This window comes from Narcine bancroftii, chromosome 3 (assembly GCF_036971445.1).
Source record: "Narcine bancroftii isolate sNarBan1 chromosome 3, sNarBan1.hap1, whole genome shotgun sequence".
Taxonomy (NCBI): Eukaryota; Metazoa; Chordata; class Chondrichthyes; order Torpediniformes; family Narcinidae; genus Narcine; species Narcine bancroftii.
Window position 1 is genome coordinate 154,015,671 of NC_091471.1, and position 27,627 is coordinate 154,043,297.

The 27,627-nt window shown below is 38.1% G+C and overlaps 1 protein-coding gene across 8 annotated transcripts in view; it reads right to left on the reverse strand.

Annotated features, from left to right (window-relative positions):
* tmem150c (transmembrane protein 150C) overlaps nucleotides 1–27,627 on the reverse strand; it is a 67,743-nt gene that overhangs the window by 3,541 nt on the left and 36,575 nt on the right. For 3 of the 8 annotated variants that reach the window (XM_069925420.1, XM_069925426.1, XM_069925428.1), the window contains exons 2-6: nucleotides 24,695–24,836; nucleotides 12,094–12,147; nucleotides 1,484–1,519; nucleotides 1,310–1,377; nucleotides 290–417 (exon numbers count right to left, since the gene is read on the reverse strand). In XM_069925420.1, the coding sequence (XP_069781521.1) occupies nucleotides 290–417; nucleotides 1,310–1,377; nucleotides 1,484–1,519; nucleotides 12,094–12,147; nucleotides 24,695–24,786 (378 nt within the window). In that variant the 5' untranslated portion in view covers nucleotides 24,787–24,836. The remainder of the gene's footprint in view (nucleotides 1–289; nucleotides 418–1,309; nucleotides 1,378–1,483; nucleotides 1,520–12,093; nucleotides 12,148–24,694; nucleotides 24,837–27,627) is intronic. The other 5 variants (XM_069925421.1, XM_069925422.1, XM_069925423.1 and 2 more) reach the window with 4 other exon arrangements.

The following is a 27,627-nucleotide window of genomic DNA, read 5'->3' on the forward strand; positions in this document are numbered from 1 at the left end:
AATTATATTACTCTTCGCCCTGCACTGGAAATGGTTCTCGGAAGTAACTTGTGTGCCTGCCCATCTTGTGTTGCCTCTGACCAGCAGGTGGAACAAGAACAGTAATCGCCAAAACCCACCTTCATTTGGTGTTCATGATCTAATGAAGGTGTGGCTGGGTGTTCACACTGCATTTCCTCTAAACTTGGCCCACCTTTTAGTTACTATGTTAAGCCTTTTGGAGGATGCTGGCTTCAAAAGCCAGTGCTTCACTATAGCGGAAGGCAAGCTGGAGAACTTAAAGGATTACCTGAAAATTGGCTACTATTGTCATTCCAAAAGATGTGAGGGATGATGTTATCAGCCCAAAGATATTGAGCCATGGCTTCTTCACTTTTGCTTTAAGCTGAGCATAACGGAGGACACCAATAGTAATCACTATTTTTTGGGGGAAGGTGGAAATCAAGAAAGAGAGAGAAGAGAGATGGGGATAAACAAACATCAGTCTTTGCCACAGTGACCAGCATCTATTCATAATGACCATTCATTAACTGTGAGACATAAGTAAACCACGAACACCGTGGTTGAAGTAAAAGCACAATGCTGGAGAACTTAGCAGGTCAAATAGTGTACTTTATAGAGCAAAGATAAAGACTTTTTTGGGGTTGAGCCCTTCATCAAGCCCTTCACCTCCTGTGTTTCTCTAGAACTGTGTATTAACTGAGGCAGCAAGTTATCCTGAATTTTTTCAGCTTTACATACTGTCACTTTAAATTAATATTGGATAGATTTTTTAAAGAAGGTTTGCACAACTACAAATTAACAGCTGAAGTGTACAAACTTGGAAGTTACAAGCAAGGTCATGGGAATTCCAAGGCAAATGACAAATAAAATGACTGGCGCTGCACCTCTTAAATCTGCACAGAATTTACCCAATGTCCATAATAATAGCTTTGAAGATCAAAAGCCAATTCTTCAATTAAAGGCAAAAAGGTTAAAAAATGCAGATGTTGCAGATTACAAACAAAAACATTTAGCAAATCAGTTTATGTGGAGCGAACAAAAGACAATGTTAAACAAAAGACAGAGTTGAAACCCTAACTCTGATCTCCCCACAAGAGGAATCTAGTTTACTAAATTTTTCCTTTGAGTTCTGTTTTTTCCTTATTTGCCTGCTTTCTAAGCCAATCAATTCTTTATAGTTTCATTAATTCCACCCTAAGAAAAATGACACCAATTTCAATCAGATTAAAAACAAATAACTTAAAGGTATTTTCAGTTAAGCAACTTTCATGCGTGTGGAAAACATTTAGCACTGATCTCTGCATACCTAGAAATGCTGTCATATTCAATACTTGGCTAAAAATACTGCTTTCGGGAGGGGTATCACCTGCAATACTTAAAAAAAAATAAAAACAATATTAAATTTTCACTCCATTAGAAGACCAAATGAATATGCTTGATGGAAGTGGGGATGCATTGGACAGAGAAAATCCTACTGTACCTTAATAAAGGAGGGCGTAAATAGCATTTCTGTTTCCTAGAAAGAAGTCAGAAATTATAATTTTAGAAATAATTGCAAATACACAATGTATTTTGAAAACACATTTTACATTTCCCATGGGGGCATGGATGGCATAGTGATTAGCGCAATGCATTTACAGCAGCTGCGATCAGGACCAGAGTTCGAATCCCGCACTGTCTATAAGGATTTTGTACATTCTTCCCCATGCCTATGTGGGTTTTCCCTAGGAACTCCGGTTTCCTCCCACCGTTTGAAACATACTGCGGGTGTAGGTTAATTGAGTATAAATTGGGCAGCACAGACTCGTGAGTCGAAATGGCATGTTACCATGCTGTTTGTCTACATTTACATTTTTTAAAAATTTATGCCATTAATACCACTCATTTATCTCTGCATTAAATAACATCACATGATCAGTAATCTCTTTGCTGAGTGAGCATCAGATCATGAACTACTTGAGATCTTGTTTGAAATTACACAAATTATTGTGAAAGTGTTCACAGATGCCACACTCCTCGATTAGAAGAGAAGTAAAACACAAATATGATTTTTTTTTGTAAATTTTATTTTTCATTTGCATCAATACAAGTACAGTATTTATCCATATCATAAAAAAATGCAAAAATACATAATTAAAAAAAGTAAAGATAGAAGAAAATAAAAATGCCTGCCTGATAATCATATAACCTCTTGATTAATTAAATTTAAATTTACATAATGAATTAACTGAAGTGAGTTGGAGCAGGGATGGCGGACACAGTAGATGAAGTTGTAGCAATAAAATCCTTATGTTTCCAAATCTTATCAAATTTTTCTGGTTGATTTTGTAAATTGTAGATTATTTTCTCTAATGGTATACAGTTTAATAATTCCGTTTGCCATTTATTCAACCCCACGTTATTGTCTAGTTTCCACGTTACAGCTATACATTTCTTTGTTATTGCTACACTTAAAAACACTTGAAGTATCTAACTTCAAATCAAAAATATCTCCCAATAAAAATATTTTGGGATCTTTCAAAACTTTCACCTTCATAACTCATCCCAATAAAATACTTATATCTTCCCAAAATTTTCCTACTTTTTTACATTGCCAAACTGCATGTAGAAAAGTTCCTACTTCTTTATTACTTCTAAAACATTGATCAGAACAATTTGAATTAATTCCATGTAATTTATGTGGAGTATAATATAATTGATGTAAAAAATTTAATTGTGCCATTTGGTAACTAACATTAATTGTATTGGTTACACTTTCATGACATAATTTTGACTATACTTCTTCTTGAATCTGAATATTTAAATCTCTTTCCCATCTCAATTTAGATTTAAATATTCTTTTTTTTTTGCAATTTTATATACATATTATTAATAAATCTTTTGATAAATGTATCAATTATTAAATATTTAAATTGACTTTGATCAGGTAGTCTAAAATTCATCCTTAACTTTATTTTTAAATATGATTTAAGCTGACAATAAGAAAAAATGGTATTTGGTATACTATACTTTATCTTTCAATTGGTCAAAAGTAAAAAAAAAGAACCTAAAAAACAATCCTTTATCCTTTTTATTCCGTAATTATACCGAATGTCAAAATAAATGTTATTAACCGTAAAAGAAATCAAAGGTTTTTGCTTTAGTAACATTTTAGCCAACTGATAATTCTTCATTCTTCTTTCTACGTGTATTCCATTCCATACTTTATGTTTCAAAATTGCCTTTTGCAAAATAGCACTCTGCAAAAGTCCTGCAAAACTTCTGCTCTAACAATCATCCCAAACCACCTCTAAATACTCTGTCACAGCTATTAGTTTAGACAAGTATGAGTGAAGTAAAAACAGCATGCTGGAGGCATTTCCACCTATTAACCCCTGCCCCTTCCCCACACCATTTTGTTTGGGTGCCTGCCCACATTTTGTCTTAATGAAGAGTTCAAGCCTGAAGCTTTGGTTATGTATCTCTCTATCTTTGCTATATAGATTGTTTGACCTGCTGTTTGGTGTTTTTACTCCCTGCGCAAGGCAGTTTTGATCATTTGACCAACCATACAGATTTCTTCAAAGCAAAATCCATATAAGATTGATTCCATGTTTTTATCAAACTCCTAAATTTTTGTTTGTATGCTTCAGGAACCAACTCATAAGCTTTCAAAACAGCTTCTTTAACTATATCATAATTAGCCATTTGTTGTGCAGTCATTTTCTCTAATTGATACTGTCTTTCAGCCAACTCTAACTCATACATCCTCTGTTTTTCAGCTTCTTCCCTTTGCCTTTTAGCTTGGTCTGCCTCATACTGTCTCTGTTTCTCAGCCTCTTCTATCCTCAATTTCTTCAATTCCAATTGGAACATTGGATATATCCTCTGGAAAATCTTCTAAGTCCTTCTGAAGACTTTATTTAAAATTTTTATAACATGAATACAATAAAGAATTACATTTAAAGAAAAATAGAAAAAAAATTAAAAAGGTATGATTACAATATTACATCAGAAAACTACACAAAATAACCCCCCCCCGTTAATTGTAACACAATATTAATAGTCTAACTTAAAATTAGTCCAACCCTCCCACCCAAAATAAAGAGTGAAGAGTTAATAAAATTGACAATATTATATATGAAAAAAAATACCCACTTACAAAAAAAAGAGATAAAACTTAACCTAAAAAAATTCTAACAACAACAACAAAAAATTGTCAATACTAAAATATCACACTTAAACATATATTTAAATCAAACTTAAATGCATATAATTAGCAAACGGAGTCCACTTTAACTTATGAAAAGACATCTTATCCTGAATTGAAAAAGATATCCTTTCCATAGTCAAACAAAATTTCATTTCCAAATACCTCTTATCTAAAGTTAGTATATTTCTATCTTTCCAAGTAAGTGCTATACATTTCTTAGCCACAACTAAAGCTAAATAAATAAATGAAATCTGATAATCCTCTAAACCTAAATCGATTAATGATTGCATGTTCCTTAATAAAAATATATCGGGATCTAATACAAGATGGATATTATATAAACTGTTAAAAACAGATTGAATACCTTTCCAAAACTGTTGTAATCGATCACAAAGCCAAACAGTATGCAAAAAAGTATTGGCCGTTTGATCACATCGAAAACAAGAATCCAACTTACTAAAACCAAATTTTTTTAATTTCTCCGGTGTTAAATATAGCTGATGAATAAAATTATAATTAATCATCGCTAGTCTAGCATTAATTAATTTCCGAATACTATTCTGACAAATTTCCATCCAAGCTTCTTCAGCTATTTTATGTCCTAAATCTTTTTCCCATTTCAACTTATCTTTATCCCAGTCTTTTTTACTATCAATTTCTTGTAAAATACAATACAAATCAGATACATATCCCTTTTTTGGTATTGAAAGTACATATTCTTCAAAACTAGATTCAGGCAATAAAATCATATGTCGACCACATAACCGTTTTTACAAAAGATCTTAATTGATTATATACAAATATAGAATTTGCACTAATACCATATTTCCTTTGTAATTCATCAAAGGAACAAAAACAATCAGATAAATTTTTTATTCCCTTCTTTTCCCATTGTTTCAAAGTGGCATTGGAGACCGTAAAAGGAACAAGTTGATTATTATATAATGGCAATCTTCCAGAATATATATTTTTAAGTCCCAATTTTTTAAGTTTACTTGTCCATAAATTCAATAAATGTTTCAATATTGGCACATCATAAGTTCGTAATAAATTTTTATTCCATCGAAACAAAAACTCATGAGGAAATTTTTCTAAAATAACCGCCATTTCTATCTTTACCCAACTAGGTGGGTCGTCCATATTCATTAATGCACTAAGAAATTTGAATTGAGCTGCTTCATAATAATGCTGAAAATTCGGTAATCTTAAACCTCCAAATTGAAAATCCCACATCAATTTTCTCATTGCTACTCTCGGAAATTTTCCCTTCCATAAGAATTCTCTAATCGCTTTATATGAATCCTTAAAAAAACTTTTTAAAAAAAAATAAGGAATTGATTGAAACAAATATTGTATTCTAGGAAAAATATTCATTTTTATGGTATTAATCCTCCCTAGTAAACCCAAAGGTAGATCCCTCCACCTAATCAAATCTAATTTAATCCTTTTTATTAAAGGAAAATAATTAATTGAATATAATTCTTGAAATTCCGTATTAACATTAATTCCTAAATATTTAATTTGTGTAGTCCACTTCAAATTTGTAATATTTTTATATACTGAATACACCTTTACAAATTGGTAAAATTTCACTTTTAGCCCAATTTACTTTGTAACCAGATAATTGGCCATAAATTTCTAAACATTCTTGAATTGCAGGTAAAGAAATATCCGGATCCACAAAATATAATAAAACATCATCAGCAAATAAATTAATCTTATATTCCTCATTCAGAACTCATACCTTTAACATTTTCATTTTGACGTATTAATTGTGCTAAAGGTTCTATAACTATAGCAAATAAAGCAGGTGACAACGGACATCCCTGTCTAGTAGATCTTGTCAAACTAAAAGATTCTGAAATTTGGCCATTAATGGCAATTCTAGCCTTCGGGCTAATATATAAAGCCTTTATCAACCCAATAAATGAAGAACCAAAACAAAATTTCTCAAGTACTTTGAACAGAAACTTCCATTCCACTCTATCAAAAGCCTTTTCTGCATCCAATGAAACCACTATTGGATAATTCAACTGAAATTTAGATTTATTTATCAAGGTTATTAACCGTAAACTATTATCTGACGCATACCTGTTTTTTATAAATCCCGTTTGATCACCATGTATAATTTTAGGCAGATATTGAGCTAATCTATTAGCCATAATTTTAGCTACAATTTTATAATCTACATTTAACAATGAAATTGGTCTATAAGAAAAAACCTGTAAAGGGTCTTTATCTTTTTTTGGTATAACCGTAATTATTGCGTTAGAACAAGACTCAGGTAATTGAAAAGTATTGTAAGTTTGTTGTAATACATCCTTATAAATAGAAGATACATCAGCATAAAAAACTTTATAAAACTCTATAGAAAACCCATCTTCACCAGGTGCCTTTCCATTCGGCATGTCTCTTATTGCCCTTTCTATTTCATCTTCTGTAAAAGGTTTTTCTTGATTCAATTGTGGCAAGTTAATATTTTCCAAGAAAGAATCTATTGCGTCTCCAGTTACATCTTTACATTCCGAAGTATACAATTGTTTATAGAAATTACAAAATTCCTCATTAATCTCCTTTTGATTAAAAGTAATACCTGATTTCTTTCTAATCGCTGGTATAATCCTAGATAATTGTTCCTTTTTTAATTGCCATGACAATACTTTATGAGCTTTCTCACCCCATTCATAAAACTTATGCTTAGTTCGATTCATTAAACATTCAAACCGATATGTTTGTAATTCATTATATTTAAATTTTAAATTAGTTAACTGATTCTTTTGCGTTTCGGTAGCATGTTTTTGAAATTCTTTTTCAGTAGCAGTTATCTTTTCCTCTAAGTCTTCAATCTCTTTAATTCTCTCCTTCTTTACTTTAAAGACATAACTGATAATTTGGCCTCGCAAAAATGCTTTCAGTGCATCCCATAAAACAAAATGACTAGAAACAGAATTACAGTTAATACCAATAAAAATTTCAATTTTGCTGTTTTAAAAAACTAATAAATTCTGGTTTTTGCAATAGCATAGTATTAAATCTCCATCTTGAAGCTTTCTGAACATCTTGTGAACTCAAATATTCTAATAATAATAATGAATGATCCGAAACCAATCTAGCCTTATACTCCACAGATGTAACCCTATCCTGTAAATGTGCTGATATTAAAAAATAATCAATTCTAGAAAAAGAATTATGTCGCGAGGAATAAAAAGAAAAATCTTTCTCTGTAGGATTAACTCTTTGCCAAATATCAATTAAATTCAAATCTGCCATCATATTAATCACTTGGATTGCCATCTTAGACTTCTTAATTACTCTTGGGTACTTATCCAATAAAGGCTCCAACACCACATTCAAATCTCCCCCAATCATCACATTAGAGTTCGATTGTCCAAGTAATAAAGACATACCCACAACAGAAGCTGTACCCTCAACATTAGGAGCATAAACATCAAGCAAAGTCCATGCCTCTTTAAAGATTGTACAATTTAATTTTAATAATCTTCCACCATTTTTCTCTTCATTCTGTAACTGAAATGGTAGATTCTTATGTACCATAATTGCCACACCTTTTGCCTTAGAATTAAACGAAGAATAAAAAACTTGCCCAACCCATTCACATTTAAGTTTCAAATGTTCCTTATCTGTTAAATGAGTTTCCTGCAAAAAAGCAACATCACTTTTAATTTTTTTAAAATAAGCAAGTACTTTCTTACGCTTAATAGGATTATTTAAACCCTGAACATTAAGAGAAGCAAACTTCAATTTAGACATTTCTTACACTCAATAAAACACAACAACAAGAAACAAACAAAAAATGGAAAAAAAGAGAGAAAAAAAAGAAGAAAAAAAAGAAACCCCCCAAAAAAAAGAAAAAAAGAAAAAAAAACCCTTAATTCCCCTTTGAAATTACAACCAAAAACTAAAAAAAATTTTAAAAGTTATATATTTAAAAAAAAATAATTATTTAAAAAAGATTTTAAAATAAGCTTCACTCCCTAACCCAAAAATTAAAAAGAAAAAAAAAACAGGTCGGAGGTCACAATTACCTCCTCCTGTTTAAATCGCCTAATGCGGTAACTCCCCCAAAATATTGGGTGTGCGATAACTCACACGCAGCTGATGACTTCTGGAAATTGGTGCCCACCCAGTTCCCTCTCCCAACTCCCAGTACTATTTAAAATCTTCTCAAAAAAAATAATTTAAAAAAAAAATTAATTTTTTTAAAAATCAACTTTGCCATTGTGACCACCGTTTCTTCCATTTCTTCCAGAAATCAAATTCCCTTCTTGCAGCTCTGCCCTCTTTGGAGACCGTGGAGGACTACGTCGTTCCTGGAATTGCATAATTGGATTATCAAAGAACTTTGGTTGATATCCATCCTGAAAAATCTTCAGTACCGCAGGGTATCTAAATGTTGCCTTATATCCTTTCTTCCACAATAATTCTTTCACAGAATTAAATTCACGTCATTGAAACATAATTTCCTGACTCAAATCCGGATAGAAGAAAACACGATTACTCTGAACCATCAAAGGAGATCTGTTTTGCTGTGCATTTCTAATAGCCATACGTAAAATAGTCTATCACAGTAATTTAAACAGCGAACCAGAACAAGTCTTGGATTCTGTCCTGAAAAAGGTCTCCTTCTCAAAGCTCTATGAGCCCGTTCCAATATTAAACCTTCAGGAAACTTATCTTGTCCCAACACTTGTGGAATCCATTCAGTGAAAATTTTTCTTGGATCTGGCCCTTCTATGCCTTCTGGCAAGCCGACAATTTTCACATTATTCCGTCTGGATTGGTTCTCCAAATAATCAACCTTTTTTGCTAAATTTTTATTCTGAATCTGTAGCGTTTCAATTGTTTTATTCACATCTTGCAATTGATCTTGTACATCAGATCGCACATCTCAAGTCTTTCAATAGTTTCGACTTTAAAAGCTCCATAATCAGCCATCTGTTGAGTATTGACATCCACCAATGTATTAATCTTAGAAGTAAGATAATTCATAGAATCACCTAAATGCATCATTGAAGAAAATATCTTATGTTCAAGACTCTTGAAAAGTATATCAACATCAGTAGATCCAGACATGGTGGGATCCTGCTGTTCTTGTGGAATCAGAGGACCTTCTATCCCTTCTTTTAATTTAGTAGCTTTTCTTGCAGTTTGACTCCGTGTAAGAGCCCCTGCCACAGACCCCCCAGAAGTGTCAGGAGGCTGATGATCAGGGTTATCTTTGATCCAAACCTCCTTTAAAAGCTTCGTTATGTCAGTATCTGGAAGAGCTGTTTTAACTGGTGGTATAGCAGTCAAATAACAACTCTTTAACTCTCCAACTGGTGGCGCCCCAGCTAATTCAGCAGTCAAAGTCTCAGTAGACGTTGTTTGAAATACTGGCATCCTGCCAGCCCTTTGTTCTAAAGGCAGCTGAAAACGACCTTCAGAAAGACTTACGGAATCAGAACGGAGCTCCAAGGCCGAATTCTTCGCTTGTTTTCCTGGATCAATTTCACGCTGAGTCGTGGCTTTTTGTAAACAAGCAGGCTCAGATAATTTCGGAAAATATAATTTTTTAACAATCTGTTGATGTTTCCTTTTACTTTTTTTTACCAAATGTACCATTAGGTATTAATTCAACACCTCATACTATTTATAAACTTTTTAAAAAAGTTTTAACGGGCACTTAAAGACAAAACAATAAATTCGAGTCAGGAGAGGACTGGAAGGCACGTCTGTTCCTTACGCCATCTTGCCACGCCCCCCCTTCTAAGTCCTTCTGAACAAATTTACCCTCATCTATATAATATTTCACTATAATCTTCTGAATTTGTACTTTCCTCATCCAATATTTAACTTCAGTCAGCTTTAATGCCTTAGAAATAACCATGTTCCTCTTTTCTCTTGCTCTTCAGCTCTACAAGTGACAGCTCTGACAAAAACTTATCAACATCCATTGCTGCTGTTTTCCACACTCAAGCTTTAAATTAGCTTGAAAAAAAAACAACCAATTGAGTAATAACCTACAAAACTCATGTTCATTCAACTGGACGAGTCCCCATAAAATGTTACGAGCCCAAAGGACCCCAAAACCCAGTAGCAATAGACATTCACCAAGACAAGTGGTTTTTAAAACAAAAGTTATTTTGTTTTAAATATGAAAATAGAATCAAACTTTAACTTAACTCTATACTTATACTATATACTAACCCAAATTACCCTCTTCTAATTCTAAGTGCACGTGTATGTAATGTGCATGTAAATTCAAGAAAAGTTCTTTGGTTCACAGTTCAATCTCACTTCTCCTTCTTCCAAGTTCTCTGGTTGCAGGCAATCACCATACTGTGCACAGAATTTAACATGTATAAAGTTCATCAGGCTTTGGTGCTTGATAGGTAAATGTTTACCGCTCAGGAAGGATCTTGTAGGGTTTGCAGAGAGAGATATTTGTTGCTCCAGGATTTCCACAACTGAGGTACCACCACTAGTCACCTCAGGGTCTCACTAATGAAATTTGCCCCATCAGGGTCTTCTACATGGTAACTTCTTTCTTCAAGCTACCACTTCAAGCTATTTCAAGAGAAACATCAGACAGATAGCACTTCCAGCCATCTACTGCTCTGGAACTTGCTTTCATCAGTTTCAAACAGTTTTCCCTGGATTGCACTTTTCAGTTACTTATCAGTGTCCCACACACTGACTGACTGACTGAGCTGTTAACTTAACTCTCTCTCTTTGCCAACTCAAACTCCAAAGAGAGCATGTGACTCATGTCTTGCAAAACCCCTGCCTTCTCCAGCAAACAACAGGAGTTCTTTCTTCTGCTCCATCTGTGGTTATCTTAGGTAAACAATCCAGAATTGACCTTTTCTGTGAGGGTACTGATAGAAAGGGTACTGATAGACAGCATAAATAACTCCAGCAAGACAATGGTCAAGCATTTTATGACATCAGTTCAATTAACACCGACTTGTGAAAGGTGCTTACATTCTCCAGAGATCTTGCAATGTAAGTTCTTCAGTCTTTCAAATAAGATCTGTTTTAAAATGTGTGTATGTATGTGACCCACTCTAAATCTTATAAATTCTCCCCAAATATTAATATTTTTACAACTTTGATCACTCATTCTCTTCCCAATCACTTCTGTGTGTTCTCTTCAAGTGCACTCTTGGATGACCAAAAGCCTTCTATCTGTCCCAGCAGTTGTATCACCCAAATGCTATGGCCTGGCACAGACCCTCTCCACCACAAAGTCTTTCCCATAACCCTCAGCATAGTCTTGCCAACCATCTGGTGCTACCAGATCATCATCTCCTGGTACTCTGCAGGAAGGTTGGGGGGTCCCAGTGTGTGGTTTCCCTGGAAGATATCACTCAGGACATGAAAGACCCTACACCTATGGAACTTCTTATCTCCTACCAGGCCTCTGTCTTCCACACTGTGCTAAATGCATGGGTCTTTATCTCCTGGATTGTTCTCAAGTCCCATGGGATCTGAATCCCACACTCCCAAAACCTATGTGGAAACTGTCTCCCCTACCCCTAACCTAATGAGGCCTGCCTCCCACACTGTCCTTAACCCCATGGAATCTCTGTCTCCTGGTGTTCCTAAACCCATGGGTCTTTGTCTCCCACACTGTTCCTAAACCAATGTGAACTTTATCTTCCCTAATCCATGGGGATTGTCTCACACATTATGGAGCCTCTGTCTTCTGTTGTCTTTTCAGTTGAAAGATGAAATAAGTTACCTCCCATTGATGCTTGTTTTTTCCAGTGCTATTTTTACATCTGGTCTCCAACAATGCAATTTATCTTCCTTAAATCAGAGTACAATTTTACTTTCAAGACTATATTCAGGAACACATTGCTAAATTTCATGAAATCAGAAAAGGTACCTACCATTCTAATAAATTGAGTCTGCAAATTTTTTTGTTTTGTAGTGCAATTGCATACCTGTTTAAAATAAAATTATTTTATGAATATCCAAAATATACCACAAAACACACCAAGAAAATAGCCATCCAGTAGATCACAGCATTTTGGAAATAGATGATGCAGCAGGTTAATCATTATCTTTTACACTTAAAGGATCTGGATCGAAGCTCTCCCTGGCAGAAATGAAAGGCCTCTCAATAAACCACAAATGACCATCATCAAGCAAAACAGAGAGCTTGATGCAAGTCTCCAGCATAATGAGAGATAATTTTAGTGAATCATTTAAGATTCTTAGAGGACGTGACAAGGTAGATATCAAGATGTTTGCACTCATGGAAGAATCTCAAACCAGGGGACATAGTTACAATAGGCTCTGATATAGCTCAGTGGTTATAGCACTGGGGTCATGAGTTCGTCCCTCGCTGGGGCCTCATTTCTGTGAGGGGCGCTGGACAAAGTGGTGATTCTTTGTCTTCCTTATGGTAGACAAAGTTAAAGAATTTCATGTATGTTATATTCTAAATGCAGTATTACGTGACAATAACGGAACCTTTACAAGACTAGGTTCCAGATAATGGCGACGTGCCAGTGTCTGCAGTAGTTTCTCAGAACCTGATGCTACCGCAATGGTAAAGTAAGGTGCTGGGCAACAATTCTTAATTGATGAACATTGGACGGTAGAGCACTGTGGAGATGTGGAGCTGTGGTAATGTGTGAACCGCAAAAATAAGGTACAGACCCACAGAAGAAAGCTGCGGGGCTGCACAGCCTGGTCTGCTGTGGTGAGTGGGCCTTTGTTGTGGGGACAAGGCCTCCAGACTTTGATGTTATTTGCTGCCAGTGGCCAAGGTGGAGATGCTGTGGCGTGATTTGCAAAGGTGTGCTGGAGTGGGCTGCTTCATGCGCCTGCTGGGAGGATCTGAAGGTCTGTATGTTCTGCAGTGGAAGTGTCAGGGAGCCCGGAGTGGCCATGACAGGTGCCTGGCCCAGAGGTTCTGGAGGCTGTGCCATCTTGGAGAGCAGGGTCCTGAGCTGGATGGTGGGGTCAGCGAGGAGGTCATTGGGTCTCCCTATCGCTACTATGCCGAAGGTTGCAGACCCACATGGACATGTGAAATGTGTGGCAGTTCTTCACTTCAAGCTACTAGACTTTTTTAAATCAAAGTCTGGTGTAGGAATGCTGTAGATGTGTTTTTGTGTAATCTTGTGATGTGTAGGTAGCATTATGTTTGGAGGAATGTTATTTCATTTATTACTGTGTACTGTTTTACAGTCTGGTCTTAAATGACAATAAAGGCATCGGATTGTATCGTATTTAAATCTGAGATGAACAGAACTTGTTGAATCTCTGGAATGCTCTACCTTGGAGGGTTGTAGAGGCAAGAATATTATGCACATGAGTAGACACATTTTTGAAAGGTCAGAGAATTGGGGAACTAGCACAGGAGAGAAGATGGCATGGCAGGCTTGAAGGACAGATTAGGCTATTGTGAATAGCATGGCAGGGTTGAATGACAGATTAGGATATTGTGAATGGCATGGCATGCTTGAAGGACAGATTAGGCTATTGTGAATGGCATGGCAGGCTTGAATGACAGATTAGGCTATTGTGAATAGCATGGCAGGCTTGAATGACAGATTAGGCTATTGTGAATAGCATGGCAGGCTTGAAGGACAGATTAGGCTATTGTGAATGGCATGGCAGGCTTGAAGGACAGATTAGGATATTGTGAATAGCATGGCAGGCTTTTTTTTTTTTTTTTTTTTTTTTTTTAAATTTTTTTTATTTTTCACACCATAAATCACATTAGCCATGATATACACTATTTCTTTTCACACATATACAGTGACTTTTTCTCCCCCTCCCCCCTTTCCTCCCAAACCACCCCCCCACCCCCCCCTCTCATCCATTTTAGGTATACAATCTAGGTTGCATTAAGCCAGTCAGACAATGTTGTCATTCAACAAAATTACACCAGAAATTCTACTGAGTCCATTCTTTTCTTTCCTTCTCCTTCCATCAACTTAGGTAATGTTTGTCCCCGGTAGGTTTTCGCTATTGTATTTAATGTAAGGCTCCTATACTTGTTCGAATATTTCAATGTTATTTCTTAACCAATATGTTATTTTTTCTAATGGAATACATTTATTCATTTAAATTTGGTAGTTTCTTCCTTTTAATTTGGTTATGTATTCCATTAATATTTAAAGACATATAGTTCAGCGTAGCCCTTTTATATTTTGTTTATCTTCTCTTTCCGTTTTTCCATCATTACCTTTCCTCCTTTTCCATTTCTGTTTTCTTATTTTCAACTCTTTATAAGACAACATTCCTACAACATCTAACATTTTCCTTATTCTCCTATTTCTATCTTATTTATCCCCAATCTCCCCTTCACCTCCTGAGTTGTCCTTTATCCCTTGTCGGACAACCACATCTCCCCTCTCCATTTGGATTTGCGAATCCACTCGCAAGCGTCAACTGATTTTGCAGTGACCGCTATTTCCCCCCACCCCGCCTCCCCCAGAAAAGATTTCACTTTTCATATGTCACAAAGGTCCCTCTTTTAATTCCCTCCTTATTCTCTCTATTCCATTACCTTCCCTTATTAATTCTTGTCTATACTATCCATATTTTCCTCTAAGTACAGATACATTCATGTATGCTCATTGTCTCTATTCACTCTTATACCTCTTTACCTGCATACATATCAATCGTGATCATTTTTACTCTCATTACCCGTCTTCATCCCTCAGTCTATTTTTGTCTTTACCCACATACATATCAGTCGTGATCATTTTAACTCTCATTACCCGTCTTCCTCCCTCAGTCTATTTTTGTAATTGTTCTGCAAATTTTCGTGCTTCTTCTGGATCCGCGAATAGTCTGTTTTGTTGTCCTGGAATAAATATTTTCAATACCGCTGGATGCTTTAGTATAAATTTATACCCTTTCTTCCATAAAATCGCCTTTGCTGTATTGAACTCTTTTCTCTTCTTTAGGAGTTCAAAACTTATATCTGGATAAATGAAGATTTTTTGCCCTTTATACTCCAGTGGTTTGTTGCCCTCTCTTACTTTTTCCATTGTCTTCTCCAGTACCTTTTCTCTTGTAGTATATCTTAGGAATTTTACTACAATAGATCTTGGTTTTTGTTGTGGTTGTGGTTTAGAGGCCAATACTCTATGTGCCCTTTCTATTTCCATTTCATGCTGTAGTTCTGGACATCCTAGGGTCTTAGGGATCCACTCTTTTATAAACTCCCTCATATTCTTGCCTTCTTCATCTTCCTTAAGGCCCACTATCTTTATGTTATTTCTTCTGTTATGGTTTTCCATTGTATCTATTTTTTGAGCTAGTAGTTCTTGTGTCTCTTTAGTTTTTTTATTAGATTTCTCCAATTTCTTTTTTAAGTCTTCTACCTCCATTTCTGCTGCTACTGCCCGCTCTTCCATCTTGTCCATTTTTTTTCCCATTTCTGTTAAGGTCATCTCCATTTTAATTATTTTCTCCTCTGTGTTGTTTATTCTTTTTCTTAAATCCTTAAATTCCTGTGTTTGCCATTCTTTAAATGATTCCATGTATCCTCTAATAAGAGCAAGTATATCCTTTACCTTGCCTCTCTTTTCTTCTTCTATTTCACCATACTCTTCCTCTTCTTCTTCCTCTGGGTTGACCATCTGTTGTTTCTTTGGTGCCCTTTCCTCCTCTTCTATCTTGTTTCTATTGTCTTCTGTGGTCTCTTCTTGCTGCAGGTGTTCTGCAGCTGTCGTTGCCGGCTGTGGAGATCGACTCCCCAGCTGGTCCCCCCTCCCGTCGGTGTGTTTTTTTTCATTCGCATCGCGCATGCGCGAAACTTCGCGCATGCGCGGTTGCGCACTTTTGTTCGGCTCTGCGAGCCATTTTTGTAGTCCATTATTTACCGACCTGAGGGAGCGGGTTTCTCTCTCCGCAGCGGGCCTCTTCGGACAGGTAAGGCCTTCACCTTTTCCCTCCTTTGTCTTCTCTTCCTCTCTTCTTACCGTTGCTTTCGACTTTTCTTTTTTTGTCGCCATCTTCTTTCCACCTTTATACTCACTTTTCTGTAACTTTTATTTCTGTGCCTTTGTGTTTTCTCTTGTTTTTCCCGACTTTTCTGGAGAGGGCTGGAGTTCACCGTCCGGCCACTACTCCATCGCGTGACTCCTCCCCGCATGGCAGGCTTGAAGGACAGATTAGGCTATTGTGAATGGCATGGCAGGCTTGAAGGACAGATTAGGCTATTGTGAATAGCATGGCAGGCTTGAATGACAGATTAGGATATTGTGAATGGCATGGCATGCTTGAAGGACAGATTAGGCTATTGTGAATGGCATGGCAGGCTTGAATGACAGATTAGGCTATTGTGAATAGCATGGCAGGCTTGAATGACAGATTAGGCTATTGTGAATAGCATGGCAGGCTTGAAGGACAGATTAGGCTATTGTGAATAGCATGGCAGGCTTGAATGACAGATTAGGATATTGTGAATGGCATGGCAGGCTTGAAGGACAGATTAGGCTATTGTGAATGGCATGGCAGGCTTGAAGGACAGATTAGGATATTGTGAATAGCATGGCAGGCTTGAATGACAGATTAGGCTATTGTGAATGGCATGGCAGGCTTGAAGGACAGATTAGGCTATTGTGAATGGCATGGCAGGCTTGAATGACAGATTAGGCTATTGTGAATAGCATGGCAGGCTTGAATGACAGATTAGGATATTGTGAATGGCATGGCAGCCTTGAATGACAGATTAGGCTATTGTGAATAGCATGGCAGGCTTGAATGACAGATTAAGATATTGTGAATGGCATGGCATGCTTGAAGGACAGATTAGGCTATTGTGAATGGCATGGCAGGCTTGAAGGACAGATTAGGCTATTGTGAATAGCATGGCAGGCTTGAATGACAGATTAGGATATTGTGAATAGCATGGCAGGCTTGAATGACGGATTAGGCTATTGTGAATGGCATGGCAGGCTTGAAGGACAGATTAGGCTATTGTGAATGGCATGGCAGGCTTGAATGACAGATTAGGCTATTGTGAATAGCATGGCAGGCTTGAATGACAGATTAGGATATTGTGAATGGCATGGCAGCCTTGAATGACAGATTAGGCTATTGTGAATAGCATGGCAGGCTTGAATGACATATTAGGATATTGTGAATGGCATGGCAGCCTTGAATGACAGATTAGGCTATTGTGAATAGCATGGCAGGCTTGAATGACATATTAGGATATTGTGAATGGCATGGCATGCTTGAAGGACAGATTAGGCTATTGTGAATGGCATGGCAGGCTTGAATGACTGGTTGACATGCACTTGCTTAATTTTTAAACCACCTGAAATTTTGATTCAATAAATAATTTGAATTAAAGGCATCAGAGAATGGCTAACTGTAACAAAGGAACAATATATACCCACACACACACACACACATACACACACACACACACACACACACACACACACACACACATAAATGCGCGCGCGCACACGCACTTACTTTACAGCAGCCATTAATAATGAACTGGGGAAAATAGCGTGGGAAGAAGACACACACTCACACACACACACACACACACACACACACACACACACAATATATTTTTACACTCACACACATACACACACACAATATATATTTACACACACACAAACAATATATATGTAGCAGTCTGGTATAATTAGAAATCCCAATAATTTGCCATATGATAATGTTTGCCATAATCCCTTCCAATGATGACGGTGTCATAGAAGCCATCCATGCTTGTTCTGCCTCTCTTGACTTCCATTGTTTTGCATATGAATAGAAATTAACCAATTTGAAATCTTTTGACTTCTGCTGCCATGTTCACATATAGTTCCTAATCCCCACTACTTCCACAATCTCCTCTCACTTCTTTTTTAACCAACTACTGTTTCACGTGGTTGGAGAATTCTCCCATTATCTCCCACTTTAAACCATCTCTTCCCACTATGACTTGTATAACCTAGCACTCTTCTTTCCCAATACCCATCCTTATGAGTCAGGCTGCACAAGATACATCTGCATGACTTATCAAGGTTCAAGGTGGAGTTATTTGTCATATACATTATACAATATACAGATGCACTGAAATTCTTCCTTGCTACAGCTAAACAGGAACATAGGATACACCAACTGTGATAGCAAAAATGCAACTTACAGTAAACACTAGACAGAAAAAGAGTTAATATCAAATGACAGATAAATAAATATTTACAGTTGCAGTTAATGCTAGAAAAAATTGACATTTCAGCAATGCAGACTGATCTTTTTGTGGTCCTGGGGTAGTTTATGCTTAAGGTTTAGAGTATGGGGAGGTTCAACAGCCTGATAGCAGTTGGATAAAAACTGTTATTGAACCTGAAGCTGTTGGACTTCAGGTTTCTTGATTTAATCTTGGGATGATTTTATCGAGGAATGTGGTATTAAGAAACATAGCAAGCCTACAACTCCTGGATTGTTTGGAAATGTTGACAAAGGTCTTTTGATTTCTGAAGAAGGGTCCCTGACTGTTTCTCTTTCACTGTTAAACTTGACCAGCTGAGCTCTTCCTGCATTTTCTGTTTTTGTTTAATGTTACACATTTGCAGTTTCTTTCACACTGCCAACCCTCCTAGGGAGCAGGAAAACTTACCAGGTATGCTGCACTCGGGAGTCTTTCCCACTGTACCATGATTTACCTGGTTCATCGGCAACCGGGCATTTTAAGGTGGTTCCCACCTCCAGTGGTAACAATGCAAGAGCAGGTTGTGCTTTCACACCACCAGAAGGCAATTAATGAGTTAGCCCGGTTGAATTTCACACCACACAATTATCGGAAACATACCCACTAAATTAGCTGGTTAACCCTCACGGAATTGGCAGTATGAAAGGGGCTTATGACTGTCCATTCATTGAATCCTTCACTGCCTGGTCAGATTGATCAGCCTTTTCATTACTTGCAGTGTGCTAGGCCAAATAAGTGGTCTGAATGTGATAAAAGAATTGTAGTTGTGTGGTTGCCAAATTACTACATGTTCATTTGAATGGCCTAAATTCTATGTACAGATGCCTTTTTGCATCTGTACATAGATTTTCTCATTAGAGGTCAAGGTGCAGGATCTATAGAAAGTCACGAGTAGCTTATGAATTGATTCTATAAAGTGGGTGATAGCTGTACCCACCACATAACTGAAAGCTTCATGTTACATTTATAATGGTTTCTGCAAGTCATAAATCACAGTGAAAGATTCACTATCCAGTTTTGCTTTATACAGTTTATGTTCCTGTTAATCTTACATTCAAAGTCCTTGTGGAGTAAAATGAGCAAAAATTCTGAATCATCTTGATGCATCTGGACAATTAAGGAAAGTTCAGTAATTTTGGTGGGTTCCCAGCCACCACCTTCTTCTGGAAAGGTTGTTGTGAATTCTTGTCAATTGTGAACCACAGTTAACTTCAAGCCACACAAATGCACACCTGGCTCCATTTCAGCTGCTGTAATCTGATGAGTACTTCCTCCTCCTATACTATCCTCAAGTATTCCTGTCACATCTCTCAGGTCATGAGGATGTTAGACACAAACTGCTGGAGGAGCTCAATGGGTCGAGCTGCATCAGAGGGAGAAAAATAAATGGTTAATGTTTCAAGTGAAAAAGCTTTATCAACACTGGGACTCCATAAAGGGTTTTCATTAACCATTTCATCCAGCAAATGGCTGCTCTTGCCAAATTTGAAAAACATTCAAAAATAATCTGATTAAGGTGCTCCATTGGGATTTTCATTGTATTTTCTCTAGAAATGTTATCATAGTTCATGCTTGTAAAGACCCACCACATCCTATCAATTGACTTGCTTCCAATAGAGCTTTCAAGAGCTGAGTAGATGAGTCCTCCTAACATTTATGCAGATCTTTCACACATTCTGACTCCGGCACCTGAGTTTATTAATGCCAACGAAATGTTTCCTCTCTAGTTTGAGCAGTCGTGGTCCAATTCCGAATAGTCAGAGGGAGCGTTAAACTTTTTCAAGGAGGCTTTGAGAGCATCCTTAAATTGCTTTCTCTGTCCATTTGGTAATCACTTATCAGAGCAAAGCTCAGAATAGAGGATCTCTTTTGGGAATCTGATGTCAGGCATAGAAATGACATGGTCTGCCCAATGCACCCAGCTGAGTGTAGTTAGGAAGTATGTAGATTTGAAGAAGATATTTCCATTTATTAGCTCATCTCATCATGGGCTTTTAATGCTGATGACCAAGTGTACATCAGGAGAAAGTTGCTAGAGGGTCTCTGTTTTGTGGATATTTAATGTAAGGCTTATTGTCTCCGGCATATCAGTGAAGGAGTCAATCATGACTGGAGATCAGCCCCAGAGTGTGCACATAGGTAAGCACTGTCTTGTATGCTTAATGTCCTGAGGCTGGAGGAACCTTCCTCCTCAAATGATGATGATGTAGGCTGAACATCTGTCCATTTGTCCTGAGGATTGGCTTCACAACGGCAGGAGATGAAGTGCTGCATCATGGCAAGAAAGAATGGAAAATATGTTTGGGGGTGAATAAGCAGCTTGTTTGACATCAGTCTGCACCAAGTTTGGGTCTGGTGTGGACCCATTGGTTGATCAAGTAAATATAAGATATAGATGAATTTCTGATGACAGACAAACTTGAGGGTACAGACCCTTGTGAGAGCAAGAAAGTCTCCAAAAGCTGTGATTGTACTTTAATTTACAAAGTGCTGGAGAAACTCAGCAGGTCACACAAGTGTTTTTGTGTGGCAAAGATACAGAACCAACAATTTGTGCCTGAGCTCTTCATTAAGGTATGAGCAAAAAGCAGCAAGGCATTTGAAGAAAATAGTGGTGGGAGGGGCAGAGGGAGGAGCACAGGCTCAGAGGCATGAAGTCAAAGATGGAGATGGGTGGGGGGGGGGAAGGGGGTTGGGAGGTTAAAGAGAGGAAACAAAGGGAAAGGGATAAAGAGAGAGACAGAAAGAGGGCCGTACTGAAATTGGAGAAGTTGACGTTAATGCCATCTGGTTGGAGAGTGCCCAGATGGAAATATTGGATGTTAACATTTTAAATTTTATTTACATCATGATAGAAGATGATTCCAGCCATTGAAACCTGTGCTGCCAACATATATCCAATTAACCAACAATCCCGTACATTTTGGAAAGTGGGAGGAAACCAGAGCACCTGAGGAAAACCCATGCAGGGATTCAAACCCTGGTCATTGGGGCTGTAATTGCATAGTGCTAACCTTTAAGCTTTTTCTCGAATTTGCAGGGGGCCTCAGCTTGGCAGTGCATGAGGCTATTGATGGACATGTCAGCTGGTGAGTGGGTTGCAAAATTTAAATAGTTGAACAAGGGGAGGTCTCCGCTATTGCAGTGGACAGAGCAAAGGTGTTCAATTAAATTATCTTCTAGTTTGTATCCAGTCTCTCCGATGTAGGCTAGGCCACAATGGGAGCACCAGATGCAATAGATGACCCTGCAGATTCACAAATGTTGCTTCAAGTGGGAGGATGAGTGGATGGGGGAATCAGAGAGGGAGTGGTCCCTATGGAAGGCGGAGATGGGAAGAGTTGTCTGGTGATGATATTGTTATAGGTGGCAGAAATTCCATAGGATAATGTGTTGGATGCAGAGGCTGATGGGATGGGAACTCAATTTACAAATTTGCTGATGACACCACCGTTGTCTGAATAACTGGAAATGAAGAATCAGAATTCAGGATAAAGATCGAGAACTGATGGGTAGAACAACAATCTTGCTCTCAATTTCATTAAGACCAAGGAGCTTACTGTGGATTTTCGGAAGGGGAGGCCAAGGGACCACACAATGACCTGCATTGGAGGATTAGAACCTTCAAATTCCTGTGTGTTCATGACAAAGACACACCAACACCTCTAAAGAGTCTGAGGAGATATGGCATGTCATGGAACACTCTATTGAACTTCCATAAGTACACTGTGGAAAATATACTGACTGGCTGTATTACTGCCTGGTTTGGGATTCAAGAGCCCAGGAACAAAGAAAGCCACAGAAATGAGCAAACAGCTAGATACAGCACAGATTCCAACTGCTCATCCATTGCAGACATTAATGTGAGGTGCTCCCTTAAGAAGGCAGCCAGCATCATAAAGGGCCCATCGCCCTGGTTACAAACTCTCCTCACTGCTAAATTTGGCCAGAAGGTACAGAAGCCTGGAAACCTGCACCTCTAGGTTCAAGAAAAGTCTTTCTCCAACAGCTATCAGCCTCTTTCTTAGACTCATCATGGATTACTCCAATAGCACAAAAGGACTGCATCCACTATTACATCACTTCTTTTAGATTGGGATGACTGTGAATAAACTGTATCTATTTCAGTCTTTTTTAATTCAATTAAGTTTACTATTCTTGGTTTACAAATAACTGTTCAGGTGCAGCAAGTAAGAATTTTGATGATTATGTATATGAAAAAAATACATTATTATTATCTTCCCAGATTTGAGAAATGAGAAGTGACCGTAGTTCCCTCTGTTGAATTAGCTGCAAGGCTTTACTGTTTTCCGGTTGACATTAGCCTTTTGGCTCCTTCACAGTCTGGGATGGTAGAGCAGTTTTTTTAAAACCAAAAATAGACTTTATTCACAATCAATTATTTACAAAAAGAAAATCATTCAAAGTCTCTTCACATCTTTCATTTAGTATCCATATATTTACATCACTGTACTTTATTACATTAATTTTCTATTTAGAACCATTCCCACCACTTGTCATTACTCCCCCTCTGTTGTTGGTGGGGCTTTCCATTGGTCTTGCCCTTCAATGCTCGGTAACAGAAGTATTCTAAACTATGGTCCTTCCCCACACTGCCCTTGCATTGGCTGCGCCAAGCCTCAGCGTGTCCTTCAGCAGATACTCCCAGCAGCATTCCCTCACCAACATCTCCATGTGCTGAAAGAGCAGCAGGTTTCAGGCAGACCAAAGTGCTTCTTTCACAGAGTTGATGGTCTTCCAGCAATTCTGGATGTTTGACTCAGCATGCGTCCCTAGGAACAGTCCATAAATCAGAGAGTCCTCTGTCACGCTGCTGCTGAGGATGAACTGTGACAAGGATTCTTGTATCCCTCTCCACACATTCAGTGAATCTTCATTCTAAAAAAACATGGGTGATGGTCTCCACTCCACCACTGTCATTTCAGGAACAATCTGCTTTGTGGATGAAGTTTTAATTGTACAGGAAGGATCTGAATAGGAGGGCTCCTCTTACTGCCAGCCACGCCAAGTCATTGTACTTGTTCATGAGCACTGGCAATGAGTAATTCCGCCAGACGACCTGGACGCTCTGCTCAGGGAACTATGTCATTTTATCCATCAAGTCCTCGTCTCTCATTGTCTGCAGGATGTTCCGTGCTGACCATTGCCTGATGGCCTTATGGTCAAAATTGTTTGTCTGGAAAAAAATTCCACGAAGGATGGGTGTTGTGACACGTCTAGCTGACTGGGACATTGCACAGCAACAGGCCAGACCTATCCTTCAGTGAGACAGCTAGAACATCAGTACATTGCAGCACTTGGTGTCCTCATACTTTGGTTCCATGCATAGTCTGATGCAACCTTGCACAAAGGTGGTCATCAGGATGAAGGCCAGATTGGGTACACCCTTGTCAATGCAACCCTTCTGACCCTTTCCATCCTGGATCCCCATATGAACTGGAAAAGTACTCCGGTGACTGCCCAGGCAGAGGTGCTTGGAAGGGCCACACCTATAGCAGTCACGAGAGCACCTTACACCTGATGACCAGGTTTTTCTCTGTTACTGAGAGGAAGCACAGAGACCCATTTTCTGGTGGACGCTTGTGATCGGCTCTGATGAATTTTTGCTGCATACCTTGGACCCTCCAAACCAGATCAGCAACACCTTCAAGTGGTCAGTCGTGACTGTGAGGTGGTTGGTGGACTAGTCAGAGCAGTTATCAAAGACTCAAACTGGCTGCAAATGCTGATTAGTCTGAGGACTGATCGTGTGTCTGAACATAAGACGATGACATTGTCCATGTGCATGGAGGCTTTGACCTGAGTACCTCCACTGTCTGGTAACATCACTCCTCTTATGCCCTTGTCCTTCCTGAAGGATTCAGCAAGGTGTTCCTTTCAGCAGACAAATAAGACTGAAGAGAGTGGATAACCCTGCCTGACTCCAAACTTAATGGAGAAGCTTTCTGTTTCCCACCCATTGATTTGGACTACACTTTGGAGGTCTCTGTGGAGTAGTTTAATTTAATTTTGATTCCCTCCCAGAAACCCATTTTGACAGCATGTCCATCATGTACAGTGCCCTCCATAATGTTTAGGACAAAGATGTTTTTTTTCCTTTATTTGCCCCTGTGCTCCACAGTTTTAAATTTGTAATCAAACAATTTACATGTAATTAAAGTGCACATTCCAGATTTAATTCCAGGTTATTTGTATACATTTTGGTTTGACCTCATTTCAGGCCACTATATTGTTTTGGACATTTGGCTTCACAGGTGTGTGATTACCTAGGTATGTTTAATTGCTTCATTGATGCAGGTATAAGAGAGCTAAGCTTGTTTCTCAGCTTTTGATCACCTTTGGAGTCTGTAGTTGCCATTTTTCAACATGAGGACCAGAATTGTGCCAATGAAAGAAGCAATTATGAGGCTGAAAATCAAGAATAAAACAGTAAGAGACATCTGCTAAACTTTAGGATTACTAAAATCAACGCTTTGGAACATCATTAAGGTGAAAGAGCGTACTGATGAGCTTGGTAATTGCAAAGGGACTGGTAGGCCAAGGAAGACCACCACTACTGATACGAGAAGAATTCTCATCATAATGAAGAAAAATCTTCAACATCTGTCTGATAGATCAGAAACACTCTTCAGGAGGGAAGTGTGGATGTGATAATGACTACTATCCACAGAAGACTTTATGAACAGAAATATAGAGACTACACTGCAAGATGCAGACCACAACTTAGTCACAGAAACGTGATGGCCAGATTACAGTTTGCTAAGAAGTCTTGGAAAATGCCTGCAGAATTCTGGAAAAAGGTCTTGTGGACAGATGAGACCCAGATTAACGTGTAACAGAGGGATGGCAAGAGCAAAATGTGGAGGTGTAAAGGAACTCCCCAAGATCCAAAATATGCCACCTCATCTATGAAACATGGTGGTGGGGTTGTTATACCCTGGGCATGTATGGCTGCCACAGGTACTGGTGCACTCATCTTCATTGATGAGTGCACCAGTACCCATTAGTAGCTAAATGAATTCTGAGGTGCATAGAAATATTTTATAGAACCATAGAACATCACAGCACAGAAACTGGCCCCTTCAGCCCTTCAAGTCTGTGCCAATCCATTTTTCTGCCTGGCCCACTGACCTGCACCCTGTCCATAGCCCTCCATTCCTCTCCCACCAATATACCTGTCCAAATTCTTCTAAAATGTTGATTTATCCTGAATTCACCACTTCAGCTGGCAGCCCGTTCCATGCTCCCACCACTCTCTGTATGAAGAAGTTCCAACTTATGTGCCCCCTAAATTTTCCCCTTTCACCCTTAATCCATGTCCCCTGGTTTGTATCTCACCCTCATAATTTTAAATATTTATATTAAATCTCCCCTCATTCTACTACACTACATGGAATAAACGTGTTTAACCTTACTCTGTAACTCAGTTCCTGATGTCCAGGCAACATCCTAGTAAATCATCTCTGCACTCTTTCAATTATATTGATATTGTTCCTGTAGTTAGGTGACCAAAACTGCACACAATACTCCAAATTTGGCCTCATCAATGTTTTGTGCATAACATCCCAACTTCTACACTCAATACTTTGATGCATGAATGCCAATATGCCAAAAGCTCTCTTTACAACCCTATCTATCTACAACCCTATGAAAGTGATGCCACTTTCAGGAAATTATATATCTGAATTCCCAAATCTCCCTGTGTTACCCAACTCCTCAGTGCCCTATCACTTTCTTGGTATGTCCTTCCAAAATGCAACATGTCTGCATTAAATTCCATCTGCCATTACATGTTTCCAGCTGGTCCAGATCTCTCTGCAAGCCTTGAAAACCTTCCTCACTGTCCACAAGACCTCCAATCTTAGTGTAATCAGTAAACCTGGTGATTCAATTTACCACATTATCATTATGAATATAGATGACAAACAACTATGGTCCCTGAGGCACACCACTTGTCACAGGCCTCCAGTCTGAGAAGCAATTATCCACCATCACTCTCTGGCTTTCTCCCATCAAGCCATCATCAAATCCAGTTTACAACTTCACCATGAATACCGAGCATCTGAACCTTCCTCACTAACCTCCCATGAAGGGCCTTATCAAAGGCCTTACTAAAGTCCTTGTAGACAACATCCACAGCATTTCCTTCATCAACTTTCCTGGTAACCTCCTCAAAAAAACTCTATAAGATTGGTTAAGCATGACTTACCATGCATAAAGCCATGTCCCAGGCTAATCAGTCCCTGGCTATCCAAATGCTTGTATATCTGATCTCTTAGAGTACCTTCTAATAATTCATCTACTACTGATAACAGGTTCAATGGCCTATAATTTCCAGGGTTAATTTTGAGTCTTTTTAAACAATGGAAAAACATCAGCACCACACCCATGGCTAAGGACATTTTAAATATTTCTGCCAGAGCCCCTGCAGTTTCTACACTAGCCTCCCTCAAGATCCAAGGGAATATCTTGTCAAACCCTGAGGATTTATCCATTTAATTGCTTCCTCCTCTTTAATCTGTATAGGTTCCATTACCTCACTGCTCATTTTCCGTACTTCCCTTGACTTTGTGCCAATTTCCTGAGTGAATACTGATGCAAAAAACATTCATGATCTCTCCATTTCTTCTGGCTCCATACAAAGCCAAAACGTCTGATCTTCAAGGGGACCAATTTGATCCCTTACTCTTCATATGAAGAAATTCTTAGGATTTTCCTTCACATTGTCTTTCAAAGCAATCTCATGTCTTCTTTTAGCCTTCCTGATATTTTTCTTGAGGTTTCTCTTGTATTTTTTACACTCCTCAAATACATCATTTGCTCCATATTGCCTAGGCATGTTCTAGACCTCTCTCTTCTTCTGAACTAGATCTTCACTATCCCTCAGACCAAGGTTCCCTATGCCTGTTATCTTTGCCTTTAATCATGACAGGAATATACAAACTCTGTACTCTCAAAATTTCATCTTTGAAGGCCTTCCACTGACCTTGCACATCCTTGGCAGAAAAAACTTGTCCCAATCCACACTTTCTAGATCCTTTCTCATTTCCTCAAAATTGGCCTTTCTCCAATTAAAATCTCAACCCGAGGTCCAGACCTATCCTTCTCCATAATTAACCTAAAACTAATGGCATTATGATCACTTGACCCAAAATGTTCCCATACACATACTACTGACACTTGTCCTGTTTTATTCCCT